Source organism: Wolffia australiana, chromosome 4 (genome assembly GCF_029677425.1).
Source record: "Wolffia australiana isolate 7733 chromosome 4, ASM2967742v1".
Classification (NCBI taxonomy): Eukaryota; Viridiplantae; Streptophyta; class Magnoliopsida; order Alismatales; family Araceae; genus Wolffia; species Wolffia australiana.
In genome coordinates, this window is record NC_135838.1 from 21,362,511 (window position 1) to 21,388,439 (window position 25,929).

The window sequence follows — 25,929 nt, forward strand, 5'->3', positions numbered from 1 at the left end:
CGTGAAGAATGTCTACAGGTCCATATAATAGAATGAATGATTGTTTAATTCAAGAAAAAACTACATAAATTCAAAGTAGATACAATAATTTTAAATCCAACTAGATGATTAAATGAAATGTAAGATTCATAATATGTCAAACGTCTAACATTTATAAGAATTGGGGACAATATGACATAATTACAACAATATATTTAGAGTAGTAGAGTTATTTGCGCATTCACTATCTTGTTTTGGGTCCATTCTTGGGTTTTTAAAGTGAGGGATTTAAGGAGTGACAAATGGATCAAGACTCGTGCCCCCTGTAGGGACAAATAATTCCGCCACTCTAAACATATCTTATTCGCTTCTGGAGGGGATTGACTGGTTTAGTGAATGGAGACAGGTCCTGACCCACAATCCTCTGAATCCCAAAACTGAAATTGCTTCTTTTCAACCCACAAGCCCAATGCAGTATCTTTAACTCCCATAAATTTATCCATTTCATGGATAATTATATTGTTTACTTCATACCTGACAATAAAAACTCCATAAGTAGTAAAATAATTACTAGAATTCTATGAAGTTGAGCAGAGTTAATTAACATATGAAATATTGAGGGAATACTGATATTGATAGGAAATGCAGAAATATTCATGAAATTATGTTAATAACATGATAGACTCATGATTTAGAGGACCAAGACATGAAATATTGGTAATTATTATCACATTTATCATGTTATTAGCATAATACACATTTTTGAAATATTAAAACTTGTAGTTATTTTCTGATATATGCCTTTGCGCAAAGAAATAGATAACTTCCTTATCTCATTGCTACTTCAAATTTATTGCCTCCAACATCAACTCACAGGGGATGCGTATATAAATCCAAAAGATACTTTCAAAAAATAATATTTGTTCCAAATGATGCCAATCGATAAAGAGGGTTTGAAATTATTTACTTGATGTATTTTTGATACATTATATTGTGCATTATATTATTCACCCCATATTCCATTCTACCAAACACACCGTTTTATATTGGCCGAAAGTAGATACTCATATAATGAAATAAAAGACTATCTTATTCCATTACATATACAATGCAGGGGGAAGTGAAATATCAAAACCAGAAGACCAAAGTACCTACTCTCGACCAGTATTAAGAACTCACGACGCCAAGTATTGTTCATCATTGGAAAGACATGTCCATTTGTTTACAGTGTCTTCTCCCCTCAGTTGAGAAGACACTTTAGACAAATACTTTTTATCCTTGCCATTTTGGCATATCATTTCATGTTTTCAGAATGAATAGTATTTACTTCACGGCGTCAACTACATCAATGCTCTACCTTCCAATGAAATCTCTTAGGCAAGTTATATTTTCATCAGAGGTAAAACCTCTTTTCAACCTTCTTTTTCCAGATTTTTATTGTGACATAATCATGTCACAAATTTCACTGGGGGGTTAACCATCACCCATATATCCTGCCATACCATGCTTAACCATGGACTTTCCTACTAGTATCCACACCTAAAAGCAAAGTGAATTCAAAGGCAAATTTTCAGGGAAAATCAACATCTTTGGAAGGGGAATCAAAATTTCAAGAATTTCATAGCCAGTGGTTCTAATAGAAAATATGAATCTCACAATCATCTATACCAAACAGAAAACTCAGCATCATGTGATTTCTCATAAAGCTAACACTACACGACTGCTAATTCAGCAAGAGACAGTTCACGATCATTCGAAAGTTACGAGTTCCTAGTACATCATAACTTTATATGTCCACATCTCTTTGATTGTAAACACATTATATGTGCATTTTATAACTAAAGTCTTGGCATTATGGATGATATATTTTAGGCTGAATCTATCTCTCATCCCACACAATCTCTCTCTCCCTCTGTTTCAGCTGTTCAACTGATTTGATTGGCAGATCATTAATATGAGATGATTAGAAAACGTACTGTTTACGATTGCCATTAGACCAGGTTTTGGTGCACGGTTGACTCTGTTAACACCATCAAAGCTGATGATGAGCTAGTCTCTACATCCAGGAGCAGCAACCTCGCTGTTTGACTCCTTCATTTTGAACTCAAAATTCTCTTCAGCAAAGACAGGCCAGATAATCTCAGGGTCCTCCATCTCTTCGCTACCTGACAATAGAAATGGATCATTAATCAATAGGAATAGATCGGAGTCAAATTTGTCAACCTAAAACTCTTTTAAGAGCAAACAAATTTAGAGGATGACGCTATGTAAAATAATGCATTAAAATTATTTCTTGGAATGAGAACCTGAGACAGGTAAGGCAGTCGGTGCAGAAAGGGAGACTTCCGGTTCCAGTTCTAGTGTCTTGACGAACCCAATGTCCTCCGTGGTCCTCTAAAACGGTTTAAAAACTTCTCAGGAACCTACATTTTTACTAAAAATTCTAGAAATTGATGAAGAGGGAGAACCAATTCGAAGGATTTTTTTCCAAATAACAAACCAAAAAAGGTAGAAGAAGAGAATCTATCTACTTTTGATGCTCAAAAATTGGATCGCCTGTTTCAGTGACTTACCTTCGGGAGTGCATAATCATACACATCAAGATTCCATTTGTTCAAGGAAGACATGACCATTTCAACTTTCTTCTTCACACCTAATCAAAAAATAATTATGTCAGATTTTATGAGCGTATGATCTATAATTACTGAAATATGCAACACACATTGTGGCCTTGCAGCCATGAGCCAGTGAGATCCAGGCCCACGCAACCGAAATGCATAAATAAATATATAAAATCATATGCATTTAGGCGTTAGCCTCCCTCACCTCCTTAATGTATCCAACTCTTCACTGTTTTCTTAAGTAAGAAAATCGTTCTTCAAATGTAATCATTAAAAAGAGAATTTCCCACGACGATAAATAAAAATATGATGATTAAAATAAAAATATGACCACGAAAATTTGAATGAGGCTTACGCTTATCAGAGGCTTCCTTCATATTTCTTTGAATGTCGTTCCCGGTAAAATGGACCCTTTCAATCCCTTCCTTTGCCCACTCGTGGCATTTCTTTAGTTCATCTTCGGTCAGTATGCCACTCTTTGATGGGGCTATCTTGAGCGTGGGGCCACCTCGAAGTGAGCTCCCTTTGACTGTGGAGCCCTTCTTCGTTGCAGAAAAGAGAGGTTTGGCCGGCCTAGAAAGGTCAGCCAATGCCTTCCTGTCTTTCCTTTCCTTCTTTTCAGGTTTCAAGACAGCAGTTTTCCCACCCTCTATGGCTTTACCTGGAAATAAAGCAAGGTAAGAACGCATAATTGAAATAATTTTTTGTACCCCTAAGTTTGTCAAACATTTGCACCTCTAGGGATGTGTAGATTCTCATTTTGAATCATGGCGGGAGTCTGTGTAGCCATATTTTAACCTTTCCGCGTCAGCCTAGAAAGGATTAAATGAAAGAGATTAAATATCAAGAATAATATTTCCCAACTGGCAGGCCTACAAAATATGCTTCTATATATGATAATAATTGTCACTGAAAAATAAGATCGTTGTACACACAAAAAAGAACATTGTCTCTGGGTAAACTGATAACGCATATCCCACTGGTTCGCTTGTAGTCCATTGCACCCTTTTGGCACACTTGTTCTGATAGGACCTAAGAAGTTTTCTATCATAAATTAATACTGGAACATAAATGAAATTTCCCTGGCATAAATTTTGAAACGAATTCATCAGTCATCATAACCAAGAATTTGGCAGTAATAATCCGTTTGAAATGGAGAAGCCGAAAAGGGCATCCTCTGAAAGTAGGCACACTCCAAATCACAAAAGAAGATGCAATAAACGAGTTGCATTGTTTAGTTAGTCGTCATCTATTAAAATAACATATATCAGAATAGCAAGTATATTCTTGATCCATTAATTTGTTAATGATAAAAAATTTCAGCGCATAAACCAGCATACAAGAACCTGAAGATGTCAAATACAGAAAAGCTAGACGGTAGATATTATTTAGCTTTGCTGACAATTAGGACTTTCAAAAGAAAAAATATGTGAAAATGTGATCCTAAAATACTTCAAAAACGTGCTCAAAAAGGTAGAATAGCTGTTGCACATCATAAAATAACTATCTTATGGCCCTGTACAGGGAGCCGAATCTAAGAGAAACATAATTGCCAACAAAATATAAAAATAAGTAAAAGTAATCGGATGCTTATCTGCCACAACTTTTCAACTGCAAAGTATTTGCATTATCATTCGGTGAATAACCAAAAGCTTATCCGTAGACGAAGAACAATTAGTGGCATCTAACAATAAAAATCATCAAAGAATTATTGGCTTGCATAACATATAATCATATTGGCATCGATTGATGAAAAGAATTAAGTGCTCCTATAGAGCATTGCCGACAAATCTAAAATTTCAATTGAGGACACGACTTAAGCCCTCTTCCAGAGAGACTTGTCAGCATATCAAAAATTTTTAACGAGGACACGATAATGGAAAGTAAAATAAATTCTCTTCATTTGCTCCGCTGACGAAATCATTGTAAAATGAAGAAGTTACGTTGAGAGTGGCAGAGCTTCCCCGAGACAGTAATCTTCGTGCTTAATATCCAAACATGAGCAAGGACGCAGAACGAAGCAGAAACAAAAGGAAACCAGAGATGTTTAACACGCACGACAAAACTCAAAACAAAACACAAAATGCCTCATGGTATCGACAGAAATTCCAACGTATATTCAATCCGACCAAGAAAAACGGCAGCTATATTTCCACAAAGGTCAATGCCTCTCAAATCTCGATATAAAAGAGTTCTGATATATACACAGATAAAATCCGGGAGACGACGGGCTATTTCCTTGTACGCAGAACAATGATTTCAACAAGAAAGAGACAGACCTAAACGCCAAAAAATCTGTGGCGAAACCTCTTGAGATTGTCAAGAACAGCGACAATGGCGAAATATCCGGTTGCGGTGATTCAACTTCTCGATGCTTTTGATCTTCGACTACGCCGATCGTCAGTTCGTCGCGATCTCTCCAGACGCAAAGAAAAACTTCAGAGCTATGGGTCCCTTCCAACGGCCGGATTCTAGATTTGATTTCTCTGGCATACTCGCAATTATACCTTTAACCCTACATATTTATATGTATACTCGCAAGTATAACCCCAAGTATAACCAATATGGCAATACCATATGATTTAAGCGCTTCTCTAACAAAAAATTCTTTTAATTTGCACGCTCAGACGACTACTACATGTCACATTTTTAGAAAAATGCCATCATGACTTTATAATGTCCAAAATTGTATAGGAGAACTCTAGGAAAATAAAAATTTATGCATGAAGTCCACATAAAAAATTTTGCTCCTTAATCGGGCTACATTTAAACTAAATTTTTTTATGGAGACGAAGGATTATCTCAAATATTTACCTAATATTTATATTAGTGAGTTAAGATCCAATTTGAAATATGTATATTACTAATAGGGTAAGTGAATATTGTTAATGTTGACAAATTCAAGAAATTTAGAGGAAAATGTTTAAAATTTTTAAGAAAAGTTGCTCAGACTATTTGGTTCTTTAACATGGTTTATATATATAATATTTACATTATTGGATTAAGTTCAAATTGAAAATATGTACATTACTAATTGGGTAAGTGATTATTGTAAATGTTTGAAAATTCAAGAAATTTAGAGGAAAATGTTTAAAATTTTTAAGAAAAGTAGCCCAGACTATTTGGTTCTTTAACATGGTTTATATATATAATATTTATATTATTGAATTAAGTGCAAATTTAAAATATGTACATTACTAATTGGGTAAGTGATTATTGTAAATGTTTGAAAATTCAAGAAATTTAGAGGAAAATGTTTAAAATTTTTAAGAAAAGTTGCCCAGACTATTTGGTTCTTTAACATGGTTTATATACATAATATTTATGTTACTGAATTAAGTGCAATTTTTAAAATATGTATATTACTAATTGGGTAAGTGATTATTGTAAATGTTTGAAAATTCAAGAAATTTAGAGGAAAATGTTTAAAATTTTTAAGAAAAGTAGCCCAGACTATTTGGTTCTTTAACATGGTTTATATACGTAATATTTATAATACTGAATTAAGTGCAATTTTAAAATATGTACATTACTAATTGGGTAAGTGATTATTGTAAATGTTTGAAAATTCAAGAAATTTAGAGGAAAATGTTTAAAATTTTTAAGAAAAGTTGCCCAGACTATTTGGTTCTTTAACATGGTTTATATACATAATATTTATGTTACTGAATTAAGTGCAATTTTAAAATATGTATATTACTAATTGGGTAAGTGATTATTGTAAATGTTTGAAAATTCAAGAAATTTAGAGGAAAATGTTTAAAATTTTTAAGAAAAGTTGCCCAGACTATTTGGTTCTTTAACATGGTTTATATACGTAATATTTATAATACTGAATTAAGTGCAATTTTAAAATATGTACATTACTAATTGGGTAAGTGATTATTGTAAATGTTTGAAAATTCAAGAAATTTAGAGGAAAATGTTTAAAATTTTTAAGAAAAGTTTCCCAGACTATTTGGTTCTTTAACATGGTTTATATACGTAATATTTATAATACTGAATTAAGTGCAATTTTAAAATATGTACATTACTAATTGGGTAAGTGATTATTGTAAATGTTTGAAAATTCAAGAAATTTAGAGGAAAATGTTTAAAATTTTTAAGAAAAGTTGCCCAGACTATTTGGTTCTTTAACATGGTTTATATACGTAATATTTATAATACTGAATTAAGTGCAATTTTAAAATATGTACATTACTAATTGGGTAAGTGATTATTGTAAATGTTTGAAAATTCAAGAAATTTAGAGGAAAATGTTTAAAATTTTTAAGAAAAGTTGCCCAGACTATTTGGTTCTTTAACATGGTTTATATACATAATATTTATATTACTGAATTAAGTGCAATTTTAAAATATGTATATTACTAATTGGGTAAGTGATTATTGTAAATGTTTGAAAATTCAAGAAATTTAGAGGAAAATGTTTAAAATTTTTAAGAAAAGTAGCCCAGACTATTTGGTTCTTTAACATGGTTTATATACGTAATATTTATAATACTGAATTAAGTGCAATTTTAAAATATGTACATTACTAATTGGGTAAGTGATTATTGTAAATGTTTGAAAATTCAAGAAATTTAGAGGAAAATGTTTAAAATTTTTAAGAAAAGTTGCCCAGACTATTTGGTTCTTTAACATGGTTTATATATATAATATTTATATTACTGAATTAAGTGCAATTTTAAAATATGTATATTACTAATTGGGTAAGTGATTATTGTAAATGTTTGAAAATTCAAGAAATTTAGAGGAAAATGTTTAAAATTTTTAAGAAAAGTAGCCCAGACTATTTGGTTCTTTAACATGGTTTATATACGTAATATTTATAATACTGAATTAAGTGCAATTTTAAAATATGTACATTACTAATTGGGTAAGTGATTATTGTAAATGTTTGAAAATTCAAGAAATTTAGAGGAAAATGTTTAAAATTTTTAAGAAAAGTTGCCCAGACTATTTGGTTCTTTAACATGGTTTATATACATAATATTTATATTACTGAATTAAGTGCAATTTTAAAATATGTATATTACTAATTGGGTAAGTGATTATTGTAAATGTTTGAAAATTCAAGAAATTTTGAGGAAAATGTTTAAAATTTTTAAGAAAAGTAGCCCAGACTATTTGGTTCTTTAACATGGTTTATATACGTAATATTTATAATACTGAATTAAGTGCAAATTTAAAATATGTACATTACTAATTGGGTAAGTGATTATTGTAAATGTTTGAAAATTCAAGAAATTTAGAGGAAAATGTTTAAAATTTTTAAGAAAAGTTGCTCAGACTATTTGGTTCTTTAACATGGTTTATATATATAATATTTATATTATTGGATTAAGTGCAAATTTAAAATATGTACATTACTAATTGGGTAAGTGATTATTGTAAATGTTTGAAAATTCAAGAAATTTATAGTAAAATAAAATTTTTATCAAAAGATACGTGCAACAAAATTGACTCTTGTAATATTTAATTGTCAAAGGTTTGTGCTTACTTGGTCATAACCTGGATAACGAAAGATACAGAATAAAACATGATAATTATGTAAAATATGCGAAGAGGTAGTCAATGTAGGTGACATGTACCTTGAACAGATGCGACTACCCCATCTTGGCCATCCTTGCCATCTGAATCCAGCTCCACATTATGTACCATCACTTGTTGTCCGCACGCAGCCAACACTTCATAGTGATGAGTGTTTCGATGCTTATCGGTGACAAGCATGATCTCTAGTAGGTGACAATAGCATTGCCCGTTGAGAACATGCGCTCAACAAGAGCGCTCGTTGCACATACGGACAACAACTCCCTTGTAATGGAGGCAAGTAAGGGGAAGCGTTTCGCCCTTGTGCTGGCCCACCAAGATAGTGGGGTGAACACTCCCTCATTAGGCACGACCTTTGTTAGGTATTAGTTGAACTTGTCCAATGCTGACCGCATTGATATAGGTGGCGGTTGGACTTTTTGCATGGTGCTCTAAAGCCTATAGTCCAAAATTCTTTCACACCTCATCAATGACATCATGTTTCTTCACGGCGGCGGATAACATAGCTTAAGTACTATTCCAGCGGGTCAGATAGTCCAATACGACCATGTTAGGGTCCTCAACTTTGGGGTCATCTTCACATGCCTTCGCATACTCCTCTCTCCGTTGCGTTGAGCTCCGAATACTACATACTAGTAGTTGCACCTTCCCAACTGCATCACCCAAACATAAAAGCCGGCATGCTTCGTCATTGTCGTCGGATGCTGAGAATATATCTCCAAGATCATTGTCCTCGTCACTATCGTACTGGTCCATTGTCCTGCTCACATTGCCTTCGTCGGGCTCTAAAACTTGGGCCAAAGGAATGCTGAAGCTTTTTATTGCAGTTTGTACAACAATATTCAGAATGTGCGCAATGGATGGAACGTGCCTTCTGGCACTAAACGTCTGGTTGGCGCTCTTTATCTTATTCGCAATCTTTGACACCATCCTTTTATTCGTAGAGGTATTGTTAATAGTCACAGCGTAAACCTGCATAAATACCGATCACTTGTAAAATCACATGTTTAACTACTAAGATAAGTTTCATGTTGAATGATGACCTTTGGGCACAGACATAATTCTTCGAGGACTTGGAGAGCGATGGGCGCCATGTTGTCCCCACCGTGTTTGCCGACGATCTCTCGAATGGCAAGTACCCCCTCTCGGTACACCCATTTCTCATCCACCCAATGAACAGTGATGCCCAGAAGTCTAGTACCGTTCTATGCAGTCCACGCGTCTATAGTGAAGGACACTCGGTCCACATTTTCCCATAGCTTCTTCACCTCTTCTTTCATGCATCCATGCATTTGGATCGTCCACTTCTTCATGACCTTCGCGCTAAGGGGATCCAAATCCAGTTGTGTCGGGTAGCGCCATGACTCCTTGAATGCGACATTCTGAACAATACTCCACGGTGAATGAGTCATACATATAAACCGTGCAATGACATTCTTCGTCTCATGCGGCGTATGCCCTCTTATCACTCCTCGTTGGCTTGGCTCTCCTTGTCTGCTTTGCATAGCATCCGTGATACACGGCTGATCATGGTCGTCCACCACCAAGCCCTTAAGCTCAGCATGACGTTTAGGATGACAAGATTGGAAATGTCTCCAAAATATGTTGGTGCTCTTGGGGGCCTGTCGCTTGATTGATTTCCTCTTATTGTGCGGGTTCTTCTCATGGTACCTAGTGAGCATGAGTAGTAACCATCACCAATGTGTTCAAAATAGTCAATGATGACTGAACGTTTCAAACGAGGGTGACTCTGTGCGGCACGAGATGTTCCTACGTCCGTATTGATAACACACAAATTCAGTTGTAAAATGATTTAAATATGTGTTATCTGGGGGTATTAAAGTGATTTAAATGCATATTCTCATATGGAATTATCATTTATCTGCATTAGAACCACTTATTGAGCACTAAATCAAAATAAAGTTAATTCGGTGAGTATATGATTTTTCTGATTTTCTTTGGGTATTCTTCCAAGACATTTTGATATCAGAATATATTTATACATTTGACAAAAGGCTTATTTGAGTCAAAATATTTTAGGTGATAGGTTTCAGCAGGAGATTGGACGATTTTGGAGGGAAAAATTTGGAGATAGAAGAGCCAACACGAGCACAAAACACGAGGAGGTGGAGGAGAGAGAAAATGGTAAAGTGGGGAGACAGCCCACTTCGAATCCTCATATCTCGTAACTCCACCGTTGGATCACGCTCAAATTTTGATTGTGGGTTTTTCACTTCATATAATTTCAATCCAACGGTGGAAATTGCCAGAAAATTTCTAGAACTCTTGTAATGAAGGGACGACCAAGGGCAAACGGGAAAGGACTTTACCCTTTCACCCAAGGTACTTAAACCCTTTTTTATTTCTTTTCTCTCCACCCATTCTGGAGTCTTCCATCCATAGCTGAGTAGACAGAGGAGGAAGTTCTTGGATGAAACAAGGTTCTGAGTTTATTTCATTGCATTTTCTGGTCTTCATTTCTAGATTGTATTCTTCTAAATCGCCTTGGCTTGGGCGAAATGTTCTGGCCCTTTTTAGGAATCGAATCTGAGTTTTCTTGAGATGAATATTGAGCCCTGAAAACAAAAATGAACTAAAAAATTAGATATATTTTCATTTCCTTCTAGTTTAAAAATTAGACAGCTCCTTAAAACTCTTGAGAAAATTGAATCAGCTCCTATATAGATTATCTTTCCCACTTACATTAGCTTAGTCCCTACTCTATTTATGATTTCTTGATCTTGATTTCAAGATCAAGAAGCCTAAATAGATTTCTCACAAATACAATCCTAATTTATTTTTTTCCCTATCCTGAGGTTCTTGATCTTCTTGACAAGTTCAAGAAATCCTATTATCTTCCATATATTCCTCTCCCAAATTCAGCTCAAAGTCCACTAATTAAATTGAACATCTCATTACCTACTAAGTCTCTCTTGGACGATCCCTGATATTCACACTTTACATATAAGTATTGGGGTAAATTTATAAATTGAATTGCATAATCTGAATTTGACAATGGCAGTGACTAAGGCATCTTAATCACTCAAAGATTCAGTTTATCATGTACCTTCAGTACCTTCAGGACAACTAGGTCCTGCCCCAGAGGAGTCTTGTGGCGGGGCACTACCTCCAGGTGGGTTCATGGTTCTGAGAAGCATAATATGGTTACCAACGATTGTTTCATACATCAGCGCATGTTGATGAGCTATGGTTGAAACTATAAAGAAATGCTTAAAATGATTGTTTCATTGTTTCTCCTAAAAAGGAAGAGTCCAGTGATCCTTCTTTTTTCTTGTACATTCTTCTGTCACAGATGAATCTTGCTAAATTATTCTGTGAATTTTTGTTTCCAACATAGATTTAAGCAAGAAAGAAGCAAGAGTGACAGATTGAGAGAGAGGGAGAAAGAGAGGAATGACGGGGGAAAGAATGTCAGAGTTAAGTAAAATGAGAGAGGGGGAGAATGCTAGCAATTGAGATTGGGAGAGAGAGATAGAGAATCAAGGAGTGAAAGATTGAGAGAGAGGGAGGAAGAGAGGAATGAAGGGGGAAAGAATGGCATATTTAAGTAAAATGAGAGAAGGGGAGAATGTAAGAAATTGAGACTTAGAGAGAGAATCAAGGAGTGAGAGATTATGAGAGAAGGAGAAAGAGAGGATTGAGGGGGGGGAGAATTGCAGAGTTAAGTAAAATGAGAGAGGGGAGAATGGGAGAAATTGAGACTGAGAGAGAGAGAATCAAGGAGTGAGAGATTATGAGAGAAGGAGAAAGAGAGGATTGAGGGGGGGGGGGGAATTGCAAAGTTAAGTAAAATGAGAGAGGGGATAATGGGAGAAATTGAGACTGAGAGAGAGAGAGAGAGAGAATCACGGAAGGACAGATTGAGAGAGAGGGAGAATGAGAGAATTGAATGGGAAAAGATTTTCAGAAATAGGAAAAATGAGAGAGGGGTAGAATGGTAGCAATTGAGACTGAGAGAGAGAGAATCACAGAGTGACAGATTCAGAGAGAGGGAGAATGAGAGAATTGAATGGAGAAAAGATTTTCAGAATTAAGAAAAATGAGAGAGGGGTAGAATGGTAGAAATTGAGACTCTGAGAGAGAGAGAATCAAGGAGTGACAGATTGAGAGAGAGGGAGAAAGAGAGAATTGAATGGGGAAAAGATTTGCAGAATTAAGAAAAATGAAAGAGGGGGAGAATGGTAGCAATTGATAATGAGAGAGAGAGAAAGAGAATCAAGGAGTGACAAATTGAGAGAGAGGGAGAAAGAGAGGAATGAAGGGGGAAGAATGGTCCAACTTGTCGCGTTTGAGAGCTCATCCTCTCGCCTGATAGTCCGACTTGCCATGTACCTCAATGTTGACATCAGCGGACGGCGAGTTGGACTGCACACACTCCAAGCATCGCATCTGCTACATCGGCTCCACACACTCTTGCTGGCACATGATCATCTTGCAAATAAAAAAGGGGAAGGGATGGCAGATTTAAGTAAAATTAGAGTGGGGGAGAATGGTAGCAATTGAGACTGAGAGAGAGAGAATCAAGGAGGGACAGATTGAGAGAGAGGGAGAAAGAGAGAATTGAATGGGGAAAAGATTTGCAATGTAAGTAAAATTGAGAGAGGGGGAGCATGGGAGAAATTGAGAATGAGGGAGATAGAAAATCAAGGAGTGACAGATTGAGAGAGAGGGAGAAAGAGAGGATTGGGGGGGAGAGAATTGCAGAGTTAAGTAAAATGAGAGAGGGGGAGAATGGGAGAAATTGAGACTGAGGGAGAATGAAAGAGATCAAAAAAATTTGAGAGACAAAGAGAGTTTCTTTTGGGTGAGACAGAGAAAGAGAGATTTTATGAGAGACAGTTAAAGAGATAGAACTCTTTTGAGACTGAAAGAGAATTTCATGCAAGAGACTGGGAAAGAGAGAACTTTTGGGTGTGAGGGGGAGAAAGAGAGATTTTATGAGAGTTGACTCACAACTAAAATATGGAAACTTTTCAAGAAAAATCAAAAATTGAAACCATAATAAACTTAAAGACAATCACTATAAAAATCAGGTGAGTATCTACAGCTTGTGAGGAAGAAAAAAAATTGTAGCAAACGAATACAAATACTTAAATTTGAAATATAATTGTTTCAAATTACAACATCAGAATAATTGCAACCATAATGGAAATTACAACATCTAAATGATCAGGAACAAGATGAAATTTGAGAATTGGTGGATGCTGAAGAATATGAGAATTGAGAAATAATGCAAGATAAAGAAGAAAAAAAATTGCACGGCGACGGGGAAGATTGAAGAATGAGGAGAAGAACTTAACCCCATCCCGCCATCTGCACTCCGCTGATTCAGCCTTTGCCGCCGTCCGCCGTCTGCCAGTCGGTCTACTTCCTGTAATTTTTATTCCAACTTTCGAATCGAATGAGATTCAAAAGTTTTGAATCGAAATACATGAACTTAATGTTTTCGATGTTGGATATCAAAATTTGATATCCAACATCGAAAACCGATGTCGTCATCCTCCACCCTGAGACGAAGGCGGATATTGGTATCGGATATCGGCACTATAGCAACCGATATCCAATACCGATATCCAATATACGGATATCGAAAAAACACAGGAAGCAACCGATGCACGACAACATCCAATGCACGACAACATCCGTCCCGATACTATCATCCAGTACCGGTATCGAGATGGGCCAACATTATTGCCAGTGGATATAGTTCCAGATTGTCCGGGACGTGGACGATGGACGGGACAGGACGGGATGAAGATCGTCCTATTCGACGTCCAAAATCAGTGCAGGGACACGGATGGAATGGTTTTCTTGTCCCACAAGGAAAAAAGCATCTCGTCCGTGTCCCAACTTTGCCAGTTTCATCTTTTCTGGAGAAAAACCATCACGTCCCTCTTCCTTGATGAAATATCCAATAAAAATATTTCCAAGGTCTGATTGAATTAATATGGATTTTCTAAGTTTTTTAGGGAAATATGGAGGAGAAAGAAAGTGGAGGGACATATGTTAAACTACTTTTGGGCAGCGTCAGTTTGGGAGTACAAAAAAAAGCATGAACTTTGATGCAAAATAACAAGGAATTGATTTAGCAATGCCGGCGAGATCTCAACCGTCATAATCAAATCCGACGGATTTTTGTCCATCCCTTGCTGTCCAGCGTCTGAGACGTCCAGACAGGTCTTTTTTTTTGTCTGATTAGACGCATAACGTCCTGTCTGTTCGGCCTAGGACAAATTTCTGTCCTGGTTTTCATCCAACCTCGTGGACGGGACCATTTTTTGGTCATGGGACAAAAAAACCATCCCATTTGTGTCCCTACACTATACCAGTAGTGTTTGCCTGTCCAAAGCCCGATATCAGATGACTATATCGGGATCATATCCGGGTAATTGGATGAGGATGTCAGATATCGGTTGCGCCAATACTGAAATATAATACTGTTAACCATCCAGTTATCGGCATTTGTCTTTGTCTTAGTGGTTGGATGACGATATCTGATGTCGGGATGTTTGATATCCAACATTATTAATCAAATAAATTATTAATTTATTATGAAACAATTATGTATGTGATTAAAATAAAGAAGAAATATTACACATTGTTGATGAATTTAATCAATATATAATTACGATATTCATGTTGACCTTTGTCGAAATCTAAGTTAGATTTACAATTTAAAATGGACTTAGTCTATCACAACCCCAAGCCCAGTTGGACTTGGTAAACTGTTGATTTTAGAGCGCCAATCATTTCACAACACATTTCGCTTTGAAATTAATTTAATTTTTTCCACATGGGATAATTTGCCCATATATATCAAGTTGATATCTAAATATTGGATTTTGATATCTGGATACTATTTTTGGTGTGGATTTTGATGTTCGATATCCAGATCTTGGATCTGATGTCCTGATCTTGGATCTGATGTCCTGTACCAGCATCCACCATGTCCTGACCCCTATGATGTATGTCCCGATATCCCATGTTGGGTGGTTATTCAATATTTGTTCAATATTTGATATCTCGTCTCTCATACTGTCTTAATTTCCTCCAGATGTCGGATATCGAACAGATCTCAGACACACAAACAGTATTTGTTATATTATAATAAGATCCGATATCATCACTTTGCACCAAAGTCTGATTAAGGACTGGCTATATTTATTATTGCAACATTGGTTGTTTTTTATATTTCAGTCTGGGGTCAAACTGCTTATTTTTTGACCAACTATATTCATGCATTATATTTAAATGATATAATATAATAAAAATGTATAAAAGTTATTTTTTATATTTATGTCCCTTATCCTAGGAAACTCAATTGGAGGATGATAAAGATTAAAAAATTGTGGTCACTTCTTTGGAATGTCTTTCCATATTATATGCTTATAATCTGCTTATGTTTCTCTGCTTAGTTTAGGAGAAAAAAGCAAGGCAATGCTTAAGTAATGCCCTGTTGGGAGTCATTAAGCCTCATGTAGTAAAACCTTATAATGGAGATTTGCTCGTTCCAAGAGAGAATTATAATATTATTTTGTGACAATTATTCCTCACGCAGGAAGTCCATCTCAATTTTTTATTTTGACCTGTCCATTTTTAGTTTGTCATTTGTTAGTCAACAGATCGGACTGGGATCAGGCCATAGCTGATCCAAATTTTAGGAAAGATTTTGGACTTTGCTAAACTGTTATTGGGACTGGGACCATCCAACCTGATACTCTTTAAATACATATACGGATACTTGATTCAGCTGCACCATCCCGGGTGTGAGCCACTCGAGAAGCAATCAATTACACCAGAAGGCTGGAGCAATAGGCGCAAGTTTACGAGCAGTGGTAACACGAAGTGTAAAGAAGAAGATGCATTAGCAATAGAGCAGGGGAGACAGTTAAGGTAACGCACTTGAAATGCAAAGCCCCCCGTGGCTGGCAAGGGAGTGGTTAGTAGTTGATGCTATTCCCCTCTGTGGCTGGTACTCAAAGAACAACATGGGACTCCATACATAGATAACGTCTTAGGGATGAGACACCCACACAAAGACCTCACTTCTCTTTTGGAGGTTCTGCAAGAAAAGACCTATGAATCTGTTTCAAATAAATGTTTTAATCCACCATAACAGTTTTATTATAATTTGAATTAAAAAAAAGAACATTTTAAAAATATGTCATTGAATAAGAACCATCATGCCCATATGGCTCGTGGACAGATGATGGTCCATCATACGGATGACGTTACGTTGCTTACTGTCCTAAGTCATCCACCCTGAATATATGAAAATCAAAATGAAAGCCTTTGCTCTTTCCATTCCATTCCAATCTGTCGTTGATACCTTTGATTTTCTCTGGGTTACAACAGTCTCCTGTCCATTCCAGCCTCTTGCATATAATGTACGATGCAACATGGGGATTGATGGCTCAGATTTATTCTTGACATAAAAGCTCAAATGGAAACACATGCTTAAAACCACCAGCGAATCGGCCAGTGGTTTTCAAATACTATATTATTTGGAATTATTAAATGGTTCTTTATGATGCAAGTATGTGGGACCCGCCCCAAATACTATTGGGTCTTTAATGGGCTTGTTTTTCCTGCCTGTGTTTTGGGCGAGCTGGCCTGGTTGAATACGTCACAGCTTCACCGGTGGACTGGCCTGAGACAACAGCAAGAATCCTAAAAAAAATCAGCCAAAATAATCCTCTCTAATCGAATTCAAAAGAGAAATAAGGTTGATCTGGATGCATCAATCAATAAATGACGGGTGATGAAATTTTAGCGACAGCAATTCACAACAATCAAATTTGCATGAGATTAGGGAAAGATAAAAGGGATCATAAACACGCATGAATCAATGAATAATGGCAGCTCAAATATTAGGAATAGTATCTGCATTAAACAAATTAAGATGTGATGAGTGGGTGATTTGTACGCATAACCAAGAAATGATCTTTGGTGAGATGTCAGTCACTTCAGACAGAATCTTTAAAAATAAAAGTCGAACGAGATTCGACGATGATAAGCGAGCTTAAATCAATTAATGGTGACTGATAAGATATAGGACAATTATCCACATAAATCGACAAACGGGGATGAACAAACATGCAATAATCAATAAAAGATGACTGATGACATAAACCCCTCATTAAACTAATTTAAATGTGATAATATGATAAAATGGATGAATTAATCAATAAATGATAATTAGGGAGCTATCAGTCATTATGATTCTTGTTAATCAAATGTGAATGAGAAAAGGTGACGCTGATAAGGATGCATGAATCAGATGTCAGTAAGATTAGTATTAAAAAAATCTGCATCAATCGAATTGAATGCAATTAAGAGTTGATAAGCACCAAACATCAATTAATGATGATTGGTGTAATACTAAACATACTAATGCGGATTAATCAGACTGAACGCTACAAAGGGATTAGAATCCTAGATTGATCAATTAATTAATGATTTGTGGTGAGAACATGCCTTGAAGAGGAGGTCGTGAGCGATGTTCTCCCAGGGCAAGGACACAGACATGAGGCTACACTTGAGCGGAAGAAGCTCCGCATCGGGCTTTTGAGTGATGCGCGAGGCAGCAGATGCTGCTTGACGAATGATAGAGCCCAGTCCCATTATGAAGCCTTCCTTAGATGGTTGTAATGGTGGCGGACCCGAATTTTGTTGGCTTTGATCTGCATTCCAGGGATATAACCCAGTTAGTTTCTATCCAATCAACACACTTTGTCTTCCCCCGAGACCATCTCTCTCTCTCTCTCTGTCCTGTTTTCCCCAAAAACATCCATCAGTTGCACTTAATTTCAACAACTGAAGGGCATCTATCTCTCTCTATAAATTAATCAACTATTAATTTCAGTTAGTTTGTATCAAAGAAACCCACTTCATCTTCCCCCATGGCCATCTATCAAAATCTATACATCCAACCTCATAATTTTCAGCAAAGTAACCACTACATCTTTCCCCCGACAACATCTCTCCATTCCTCTCTCTATAAATACATACGTTCATATATCCATCCATCCAATGCAGTTAGTTAAGGCCAGAAGAAACCCACCTCCACTTCCCCAGGCATCCATCTTGCCTCCATTTATCAACACATCCATCTCAGTTTTTATCAATAAATCTGACTTCATATTTTCCCAAGGCCATCTTTCTCTCTCTATCCATCCATCAGTATGTCTTTCTATCTAACCTCTCATAGTCATCACCAACATGGTCACACATAAGCATACAAACATACATACCGGGAACACTAGAAACGGCGACTTCAACTTCGCCTTGTCCCCCCGGTCCCCTCATGAAAAGCCTGTCAGTTCTGCCTTGGTAACTTCCTAGCGACAACAGATTACCAAACCTGGGCTTTCCCGCTGTAGTGAACAAGGGATTAAGATAAAAAATGAGTGTTGAACATACTTCTAGGTTTGTCTAAGCTTTAGGCCGGATCAGGAAATGACAAGAGGCTCAGAAACTTGTGAGTTTATGCAACAAAAGTGTATCACGAGTCAAATTGAGCCTGAACTTCTTACCTTCATACGCGTCTCGAACCATTTGATAGCTGACGAATCCTGAGAAAAGTGTGAGCTGCACAGAAAAAGTGGCAACAGCCTATTACTTTAACCTGATGTTATGAGAATGTAAAATGACAACAGTTAAACATGGAATCATCAGTTCAACTTGTGATTTGGCATTGATGATAAAGATGATAATGACCCTGACTAAACGTCATCGCCATTGTGATGGTTCCTGGGTGATACTATCATCATCATTACCATTCATGGAAGAAACCAGGTCAGTCTCAAAGGACATGATGCGTCGTTGGTTGGCATAGTACTCTGTGGAGAGTCTAATCTCTGTATAGTTTACAGGAAGGTGATAGAGGGTGTGGGGACCACTAAGGTCGAGGGTGTATGTATCATTTCCTTCAAATTAATCATATAGGGAGGATCACCGATCACGAGTGAACCCCACCCCCCCTCCCTTGTCTGCCAACACTAGTTGTTTGACAAATTGGTCAACAATGATGATTACGACGACGATGATGATGATGATTACTATAATAAAGCGACAATGACAATGACAATGATCATGACCACAGACGGTACCATCATCATCATTCAAATCGAAGACCTTCATCATTCTTGTCATCATCATCCATCTGTTGATGATGCTTCACCATTCATCAAAGCCCAATCATGGATGATGCTGACGAGATTTGGGGATGAAGATGACAATGATGAATCAACCAGACCTCGTTCAGTTGAGAGTCCATTAAAAGAAAGTAGAAAAGACCATTTTCTTCAGATAAAAAATATTCAACTACAGTATTATTTGAAAATAACGTTTAAACACTGCATGTTTTTGAGTGTTTTTAGTTTGGAGGGAAAAATAATTATGCTTAATATCTAATAATCTCTCTACTCAGAGCTCCATAATTGAAGATTATCGTAGAAACCTTTTTTAATTCAAATTATCGTAAAAAGGAAACTAGACGAAACCTGCCTTCATGTTCTTCACAGACCCACTGCCATCATCACCTTCAGGTGTTTCCTTAGAGGGAAAAGCAGCTCCGCCGTCAGCGTTGAGTAGTACGCAGTAACAATGATCAGACTCCGAGAGCACCTTACCATAAATTGCAACGATATCAAAAAAAACAAGGAAAAATGAATTGGTTCTCTCCATCAACTGAAACTTAGCAACGAATAAATTAAAAATGTTAGGTTTCTGCCCAAAAGGTAAATACAAATGATTTCTGCTTCATGAACTTAAAATATGGTACATATTCACATAAAACCGATAATTGAATAAGCCATCAACAAGAAAAAAGTACAGATCACACGCCAATGGTATCCAAATATAGGAATTACTGTGCGAAAGGAAAAAAGTAGATTGTAAACTTTTAAACAACGCATTACCACGGAATCAAAAGTGTCGTCAAAGTCTTCAATTGCAAAACAGATATTTGGATAAGCAGGGGTCGTCTCTGACACCTAAAGTAAAAAATCGGATGGGACACAAGTTGAGTTTACAAAAAAATCAGAAACTTTTGCGATAAAATAATAGGCTGAACCTTTCTGAAGTCAACTTGGAAATTGACACGACTTGGGGAAGCATAGACAGTCTTGATGACCTAAAAAAAATAGTCACCACAATGCACAGGAAATTAATTATCACTAACTGGATTTCTGATGGGCTAAATGCATAACGTTACTATGTTCTTAACTGAGAGCCAGAAAGCACATGAAAGGCACAGATGATTTGAAAGATAAAATTACTGGTTGAGCAGGTTTCATTCGTCCCAAGATCATGGCCAGCTAGAGACAAGTTCATGATGAAGAGATGAAATTAAAGACAGTGGATCTCTCACAAAGAGTTACAAAACTATTGCGTAATATGATCACTCAAAACATAGTAGCTTTACCTTGTAAACTGGAGTTAGGGATGATTCTACTCCACTTTGATGCCTTCTTAGATCTTGAATACTGAAAGTAACACGATAACTTAATAATTATTCAACTCATATCTCATTCTAATAAATACGTCCACAACTGAGAAATATGAGACACATTTCAAACCTGCAAATCGCAACGGTTACAGCAAAGGACGTATGCGCTATGAAATTGAGGTAGAATGATCGTCTCCAATCTACTTCAGCATAACTATCACCGGTAACTTTGTCGAGCTGAATGGCAATAAAAAGAAAGATCAAATATGCTTCTGAAAACTACATTAATAGAGTTCCAACCCACCCAAGTAGATTACATCCGGCCATCAGTTATTAAGATCGGCGGTAACCTAGGTTATTACATAGTTTATGGATCATTTCAACATTCGGCAAGAAAAAAATTGACGTTGTAGGCTCTAAATTGAATAAAGTTTGAATATTTGAAATTATGTGTCTTGGATTTTGGATTTTTCTCATACCATCAGGGTTTACCATCTCACGATGAACTTGTAATTGTCATCCAAAAAAATGTTGTCAGGAATTGTCATTTGCCATTGTCATCTGTGACAGGCCTCATTACATATCTGATGAGAGAGGGCCCGACATGTGCATCTTATGGAAGCATGTGACGCAAGCTTCTAACCCTCCATGTGGGCTGTTATGGTGTTAGGGTGATGATCTGGCGTAGGCTAGGAGGCCCAATTCAGACTCGTGTTAGTTTTTACTTTTTCTTGTTAGTGTTAAATGATGCCACTACATCTTGACGTCAAATAATTGGCTGTGGTTTTCGTCTTTTGGTGTGTTCTTCTTCTTCTTCCAATCTACAATGCTGTGACATCACCTGGTGGAGATGAATGCTGAGGATAATGATGATTCAGAATCATCCTTTTGTCATCTGTAACAAGGACAAGAGGCACACAATAACAGGAGCCAGTGAAAAGGCCAGCAGCGGCAGTCATGTCATCAGAAGGGAGGGAGAAAGGCTGGTGGGGGCAGCAGCCAGAAGTGGGGGCAACAGCTGGCAATGATAGCGGTAGCATACTAGCAATGGCAAAACAAGCCCATGGCAGTTGGGGGAGTGGATTCATCATTGTCTGCAGTCATCGTCTAATGCTAAGATGATGATGATGATGACAAGTTCATCATGATCATCCTTGTCGTGGACAAATGATGATGATGAAGACTTCACCATCAACATCTTCATCGTGGTGCGGACAAATGATGAGGACAATGATGAATCATTATCATTCTCTCGTCATCATCATTTAGGAGAGCAAACAGTATTCACCATGTCACAAATTTTATTTATCCTGTGTTTAGTAGAGGAAACCTTTTCATGTCTTCATTAAAAAGAAAGTATTCTTTCCACAGGGAAGGTGCTTCAAATTCTATGCCATGATAACTCTCTTATCTTTCTATTTTACCTTGGCTGCCCACCTTCGTACAAAATATGGGGGAGCACTCTCAACATTGTCATTAAATCCATATCCGTGCAAATTCTACAAAAAAGGTGAAAAAGAAAGTCCTCAGTTGATGTAAAAAATATGCAAGAAATATTTTTTTTTGAGAGTATATGAAAGAAATAATACTTAAGTGTAAATACCATATCTCTAACAAAAAAGATAAGGTCATCTTCGTGGCATCCAGTAGATTCTCTTCCCCGAATAAAGTACAAATCAAGCATTTCATTCCAAAACTTAACGTCCATTTCGATATCCGACCTGTCATCTTCATCGACCATCCCATCCTTTAGAAATTTGGAATGTCGTCGCACGATAGTCAATAACTCGTGCCTGAAAACATAATAATCTTAAAACTTGTGCCTTTCCTATATAGAAATGCATAGCAATTGACTGAAGAATGATCTCTTTAATTCAACTTAGACTAAGACTTCTCCAGAAGTAAAAAATATAGATCTTCTAAAGGAATTTAGCGCCTCCATTCAACAATTTAAATTTTAAATTCTAGAGAAGTACCCATGGTACGTGTAAGGAGATGCTTCACAGAGTTGTACCGTAGACTAAAAATTTCGGAATCGACAAGTCACTATTGCATACTTTCTAATGTCCGAGATGAGAGAAAACATAAACTGCTATGTGTCGTGCTGATGAACAGAAAGGATTTGCTCGGCCATGGAGTGCAAGCTATTTTCCTAATCTTCATGTTTAAGGCATTTCGCCTGCAAGTTAAAGTTGACAAGTAGGGAAATAAACTAAATTTCGTTTTTTATTGAGAGAATAACCCCCGTCATAGCACAGAAGAAATGCACTGATTTGGGGGAAAAAAACTACCAGAAAGTAAAGTCTCGTTTCCACTACATCATCTAAAATCACACAAAACAATAATATTCTATATAACTAGTCGACGAAATTCTCAAACAGCTAGATGCGCCTAATGATGGTGACGACGAATTGCGGGACAGATGAATACGTCGAAGCTGAAAATTTTCTTGGGACTGGTATATAAGCTAGAAATAATACCTGGACGGCAAGACACCCTCTGATGGGTCACTAGAGGTCGCGATCTCTTCGTCTTCCATTGGCGAGCATCACCCAATTAAGAACCCGGATCTGCCGAGGAATATCAATATAGACAGCAGAAATGGGCTGATTCCGGAAGAATTCTTCAATGCCTAGCCTCGGGAGCGCTTGCTGGAGCGTTCAGTGTCGACGAAAATCGCCAGAGCCAAAACGCAACCGTCAAGACTTTCCCTGACAATTAGACGTTAAACGGGTTTTTATACGTACAAGCTGAGATTGATGGGGGAGGGGATAACGATATATACTTCTACTTATACTTACACTCGGTTCAGTCAAAGATCTGTTTCGGTTCAGTAAAACCTGTGTGTGAAAATAAATATGTTGAAATCAAAGTAGGAAATATAAGTATAAAAATCAAAGTAAAAACTATTAACTAAAATAACTGAACAAACAACTGTACTAGGTAAAGATTCTATTTATATCATGGATTCTCTACAGATTCAAAAACAAAACTGTATTTGGGCGTATTTTTACATATTTGCAAATTTATAGATTTACATATTTAAATATTTACACAAATACATACGTAGGTCATTGTACGTAGTTGGCATGGGTTCCTTTTTTCATTCATTAATATTCCCCCCCTCATTTTCGGTCCAGTTTTCACTTCAGTTTGCTCGTGGTATCGAAACCAGTACCGAGCTTTTGGTAAAACCCTTGATTCCCAAATTTTGATGTGGTGTCGATGCATATCTGGTTTTACCAAATTTTGGCAAAAAATGTTGAACCCTACTTGCCTTCCCTCCAATTACAATTAGTCAAGGCTTTTTGACGCACAATGAACTGTCATCCGTTCATCCAAAATCATCATCTATCATTATCCGGAGTGATGGACTTATGACTGAACAAAGTGTATTCAGTAATGACTGATGACAGAACGGATGATCAGGACAACCGATGACGTTCATGGATGACAGAAATGTGAAGAAATATATATTACCAAATATATATATATATTTATATATTTATATATTTATAAAGTATCTACAAATGGGGGAGACGACCCCCGAGAAGGGGAACTATCATCTAGGATGGGGACGATGACCATCGAAGATGGGGATGTCAATCGTTGAGTATAGGGACGACAACCATTGACCATGTAGACGATGATTACTGTCATCGAGAATGATGACCCTGAATGAAATGGATGATGACCGCAAAGGACATGGATGATAGTAGCCTACGATGGGGAAGATGAGTGTTGACGACAAGTTTAACAGCCACGTGCACGAGGACCACAACCGCTAGGGACAAGGATAACGACGGGGATGATGACCACCAAGGACAGGACGACAGACTGATGATGATGGGTAACAACGACCACCAATGACGGGGACAACTACCGACAATAAGGATCACAACCACCGAGGACGAGGACGACAACTGTGGAGGATGAGGGCAATGGCCATTGAGGATCGGGATGAGGACCGCTGAGGATGAGAATGACGAATGTCGACGATAAGAAATGTTGACCGCCGAAGACAATTACGATGACCACTTAGGATGGGGACGAAGACTGCAGATGAAAAGAACAACAATGAAGGTGATGATCATCGAGGATGGGAATGACGATCACAAATGATGTAGATGATGACCGTTGAGGATGAGAATGACAACCATCGATGATGATGCACGACAACCTCTGATGATGCGGCCGACTATTGGTGAGGGGGGCGACAACTGCTGATGATGGGGACAAAACCACCGATCATAAGGATGCTGACTGAAAAAAATATTGAGGAGAAACACTGAGAATGAGGATGACGATCACTGAGTATAAGAATGATTGCCAAAATTGGGGACAATAACCATCGAGGACAAGGATGCCGACTATTGAGGTTGGGGACAGCAACTGCCACCCACGGGTATGACAACAACTAAGGACAATAATGATGACCGTAGATGAAGGAGAGAATGACCGTTGAGGACAGGAATCATGAGTATCGAGGACGAGAATGACAATCGTTGATGATAGGGAACGATGAATGCCAAGGACATGGATGGCAATCAGCGAGGAGGAGGACGATGTCCACTGCGGACGAGGATGACAACAACCTAAGACATGGATGATGACCAACAAGGAGGGGGATGATGACCACTATGGACAGGGATGACAACAACCGAGGACATGGAAAATAACTATCGAGGATGTCGACCACAACCACCAATCATAGGAATGATGGCCGTCAACGATGGGGAACTATGACCACCAATGATGAGGATGATGACCATTGACGATGGGAAACGACAACCACCAAGGATGGGGATCACTACTGCCTGGGAGGGGGAACAACAACTGTCGATGGGATAATACTGTGGACATGGAAGAGTGATCAATTTGTTATAATTCAAAACATGTTTTACACCTAAAAAACAGAATAAAAAGGTCAACTTGCAAAGGATCTCCTGCTTATATGACTGCTTGCAAAATTTGGATGTTCATGCCTAACTTGCAGAAGGATGCTGTAATAACAAAGAGAAGTGGAGTTAGATACAAATTAAAATATTGAACAATTATTAAAATAATAATTACCTCGTTCACGTTCTCAGATGAAGAGACATCATTTTCTTAATTGGATGAGGTTGTGGGTCACATCTAATAGTATAATGCACATAGAAGCTCTATAGTGTCCACATCTAGGAGTGATCTTTTGTGTCACAATGTTACTCCCTAGTGAGAAGAGCCACTCTGATGGTGAACTAGTGGCACATAGAGGTACTTCATCGCCAACTCTGCGAGATATGGATAAGCTCACATACCAGTGTT

At 37.2% G+C, this 25,929-nt stretch overlaps 2 protein-coding genes across 3 annotated transcripts; both read right to left on the minus strand.

Moving 5' to 3' along the window:
• Positions 1-1,934: 1,934 nt before the first annotated feature.
• LOC144702359 (uncharacterized) lies at positions 1,935-5,074 on the minus strand. Its single transcript, XM_078574372.1, has 6 exons — positions 4,880-5,074; positions 3,336-3,412; positions 2,956-3,261; positions 2,553-2,632; positions 2,286-2,373; positions 1,935-2,144 (listed from the first exon to the last, which is right to left on the minus strand). The coding sequence occupies exons 2-6, from the start codon at positions 3,388-3,390 to the stop codon at positions 2,029-2,031; spliced, it is 645 nt and encodes a 214-aa protein (XP_078430498.1). The 5' UTR covers positions 3,391-3,412; positions 4,880-5,074; the 3' UTR covers positions 1,935-2,028.
• Positions 5,075-16,462: 11,388 nt separating this feature from the next.
• On the minus strand, positions 16,463-23,349 carry CW7. Of its 2 annotated transcripts, XM_078574373.1 has the most exons (12): positions 23,103-23,348; positions 22,226-22,415; positions 22,047-22,121; positions 20,753-20,859; positions 20,599-20,659; positions 20,248-20,307; positions 20,093-20,167; positions 19,680-19,799; positions 18,707-18,761; positions 18,425-18,547; positions 17,649-17,854; positions 16,463-16,821 (listed from the first exon to the last, which is right to left on the minus strand). In XM_078574373.1, exons 1-12 carry the CDS (start codon positions 23,159-23,161, stop codon positions 16,798-16,800), a joined length of 1,155 nt encoding a protein of 384 aa, XP_078430499.1. In that variant the 5' UTR covers positions 23,162-23,348; the 3' UTR covers positions 16,463-16,797. The 2 variants fall into 2 exon arrangements, with proteins under 2 accessions (XP_078430499.1, XP_078430501.1); XM_078574375.1 differs by lacking the exon at positions 18,425-18,547 and having other exon boundaries at positions 23,103-23,349.
• Between the last annotated feature and the right edge of the window lie 2,580 nt (positions 23,350-25,929).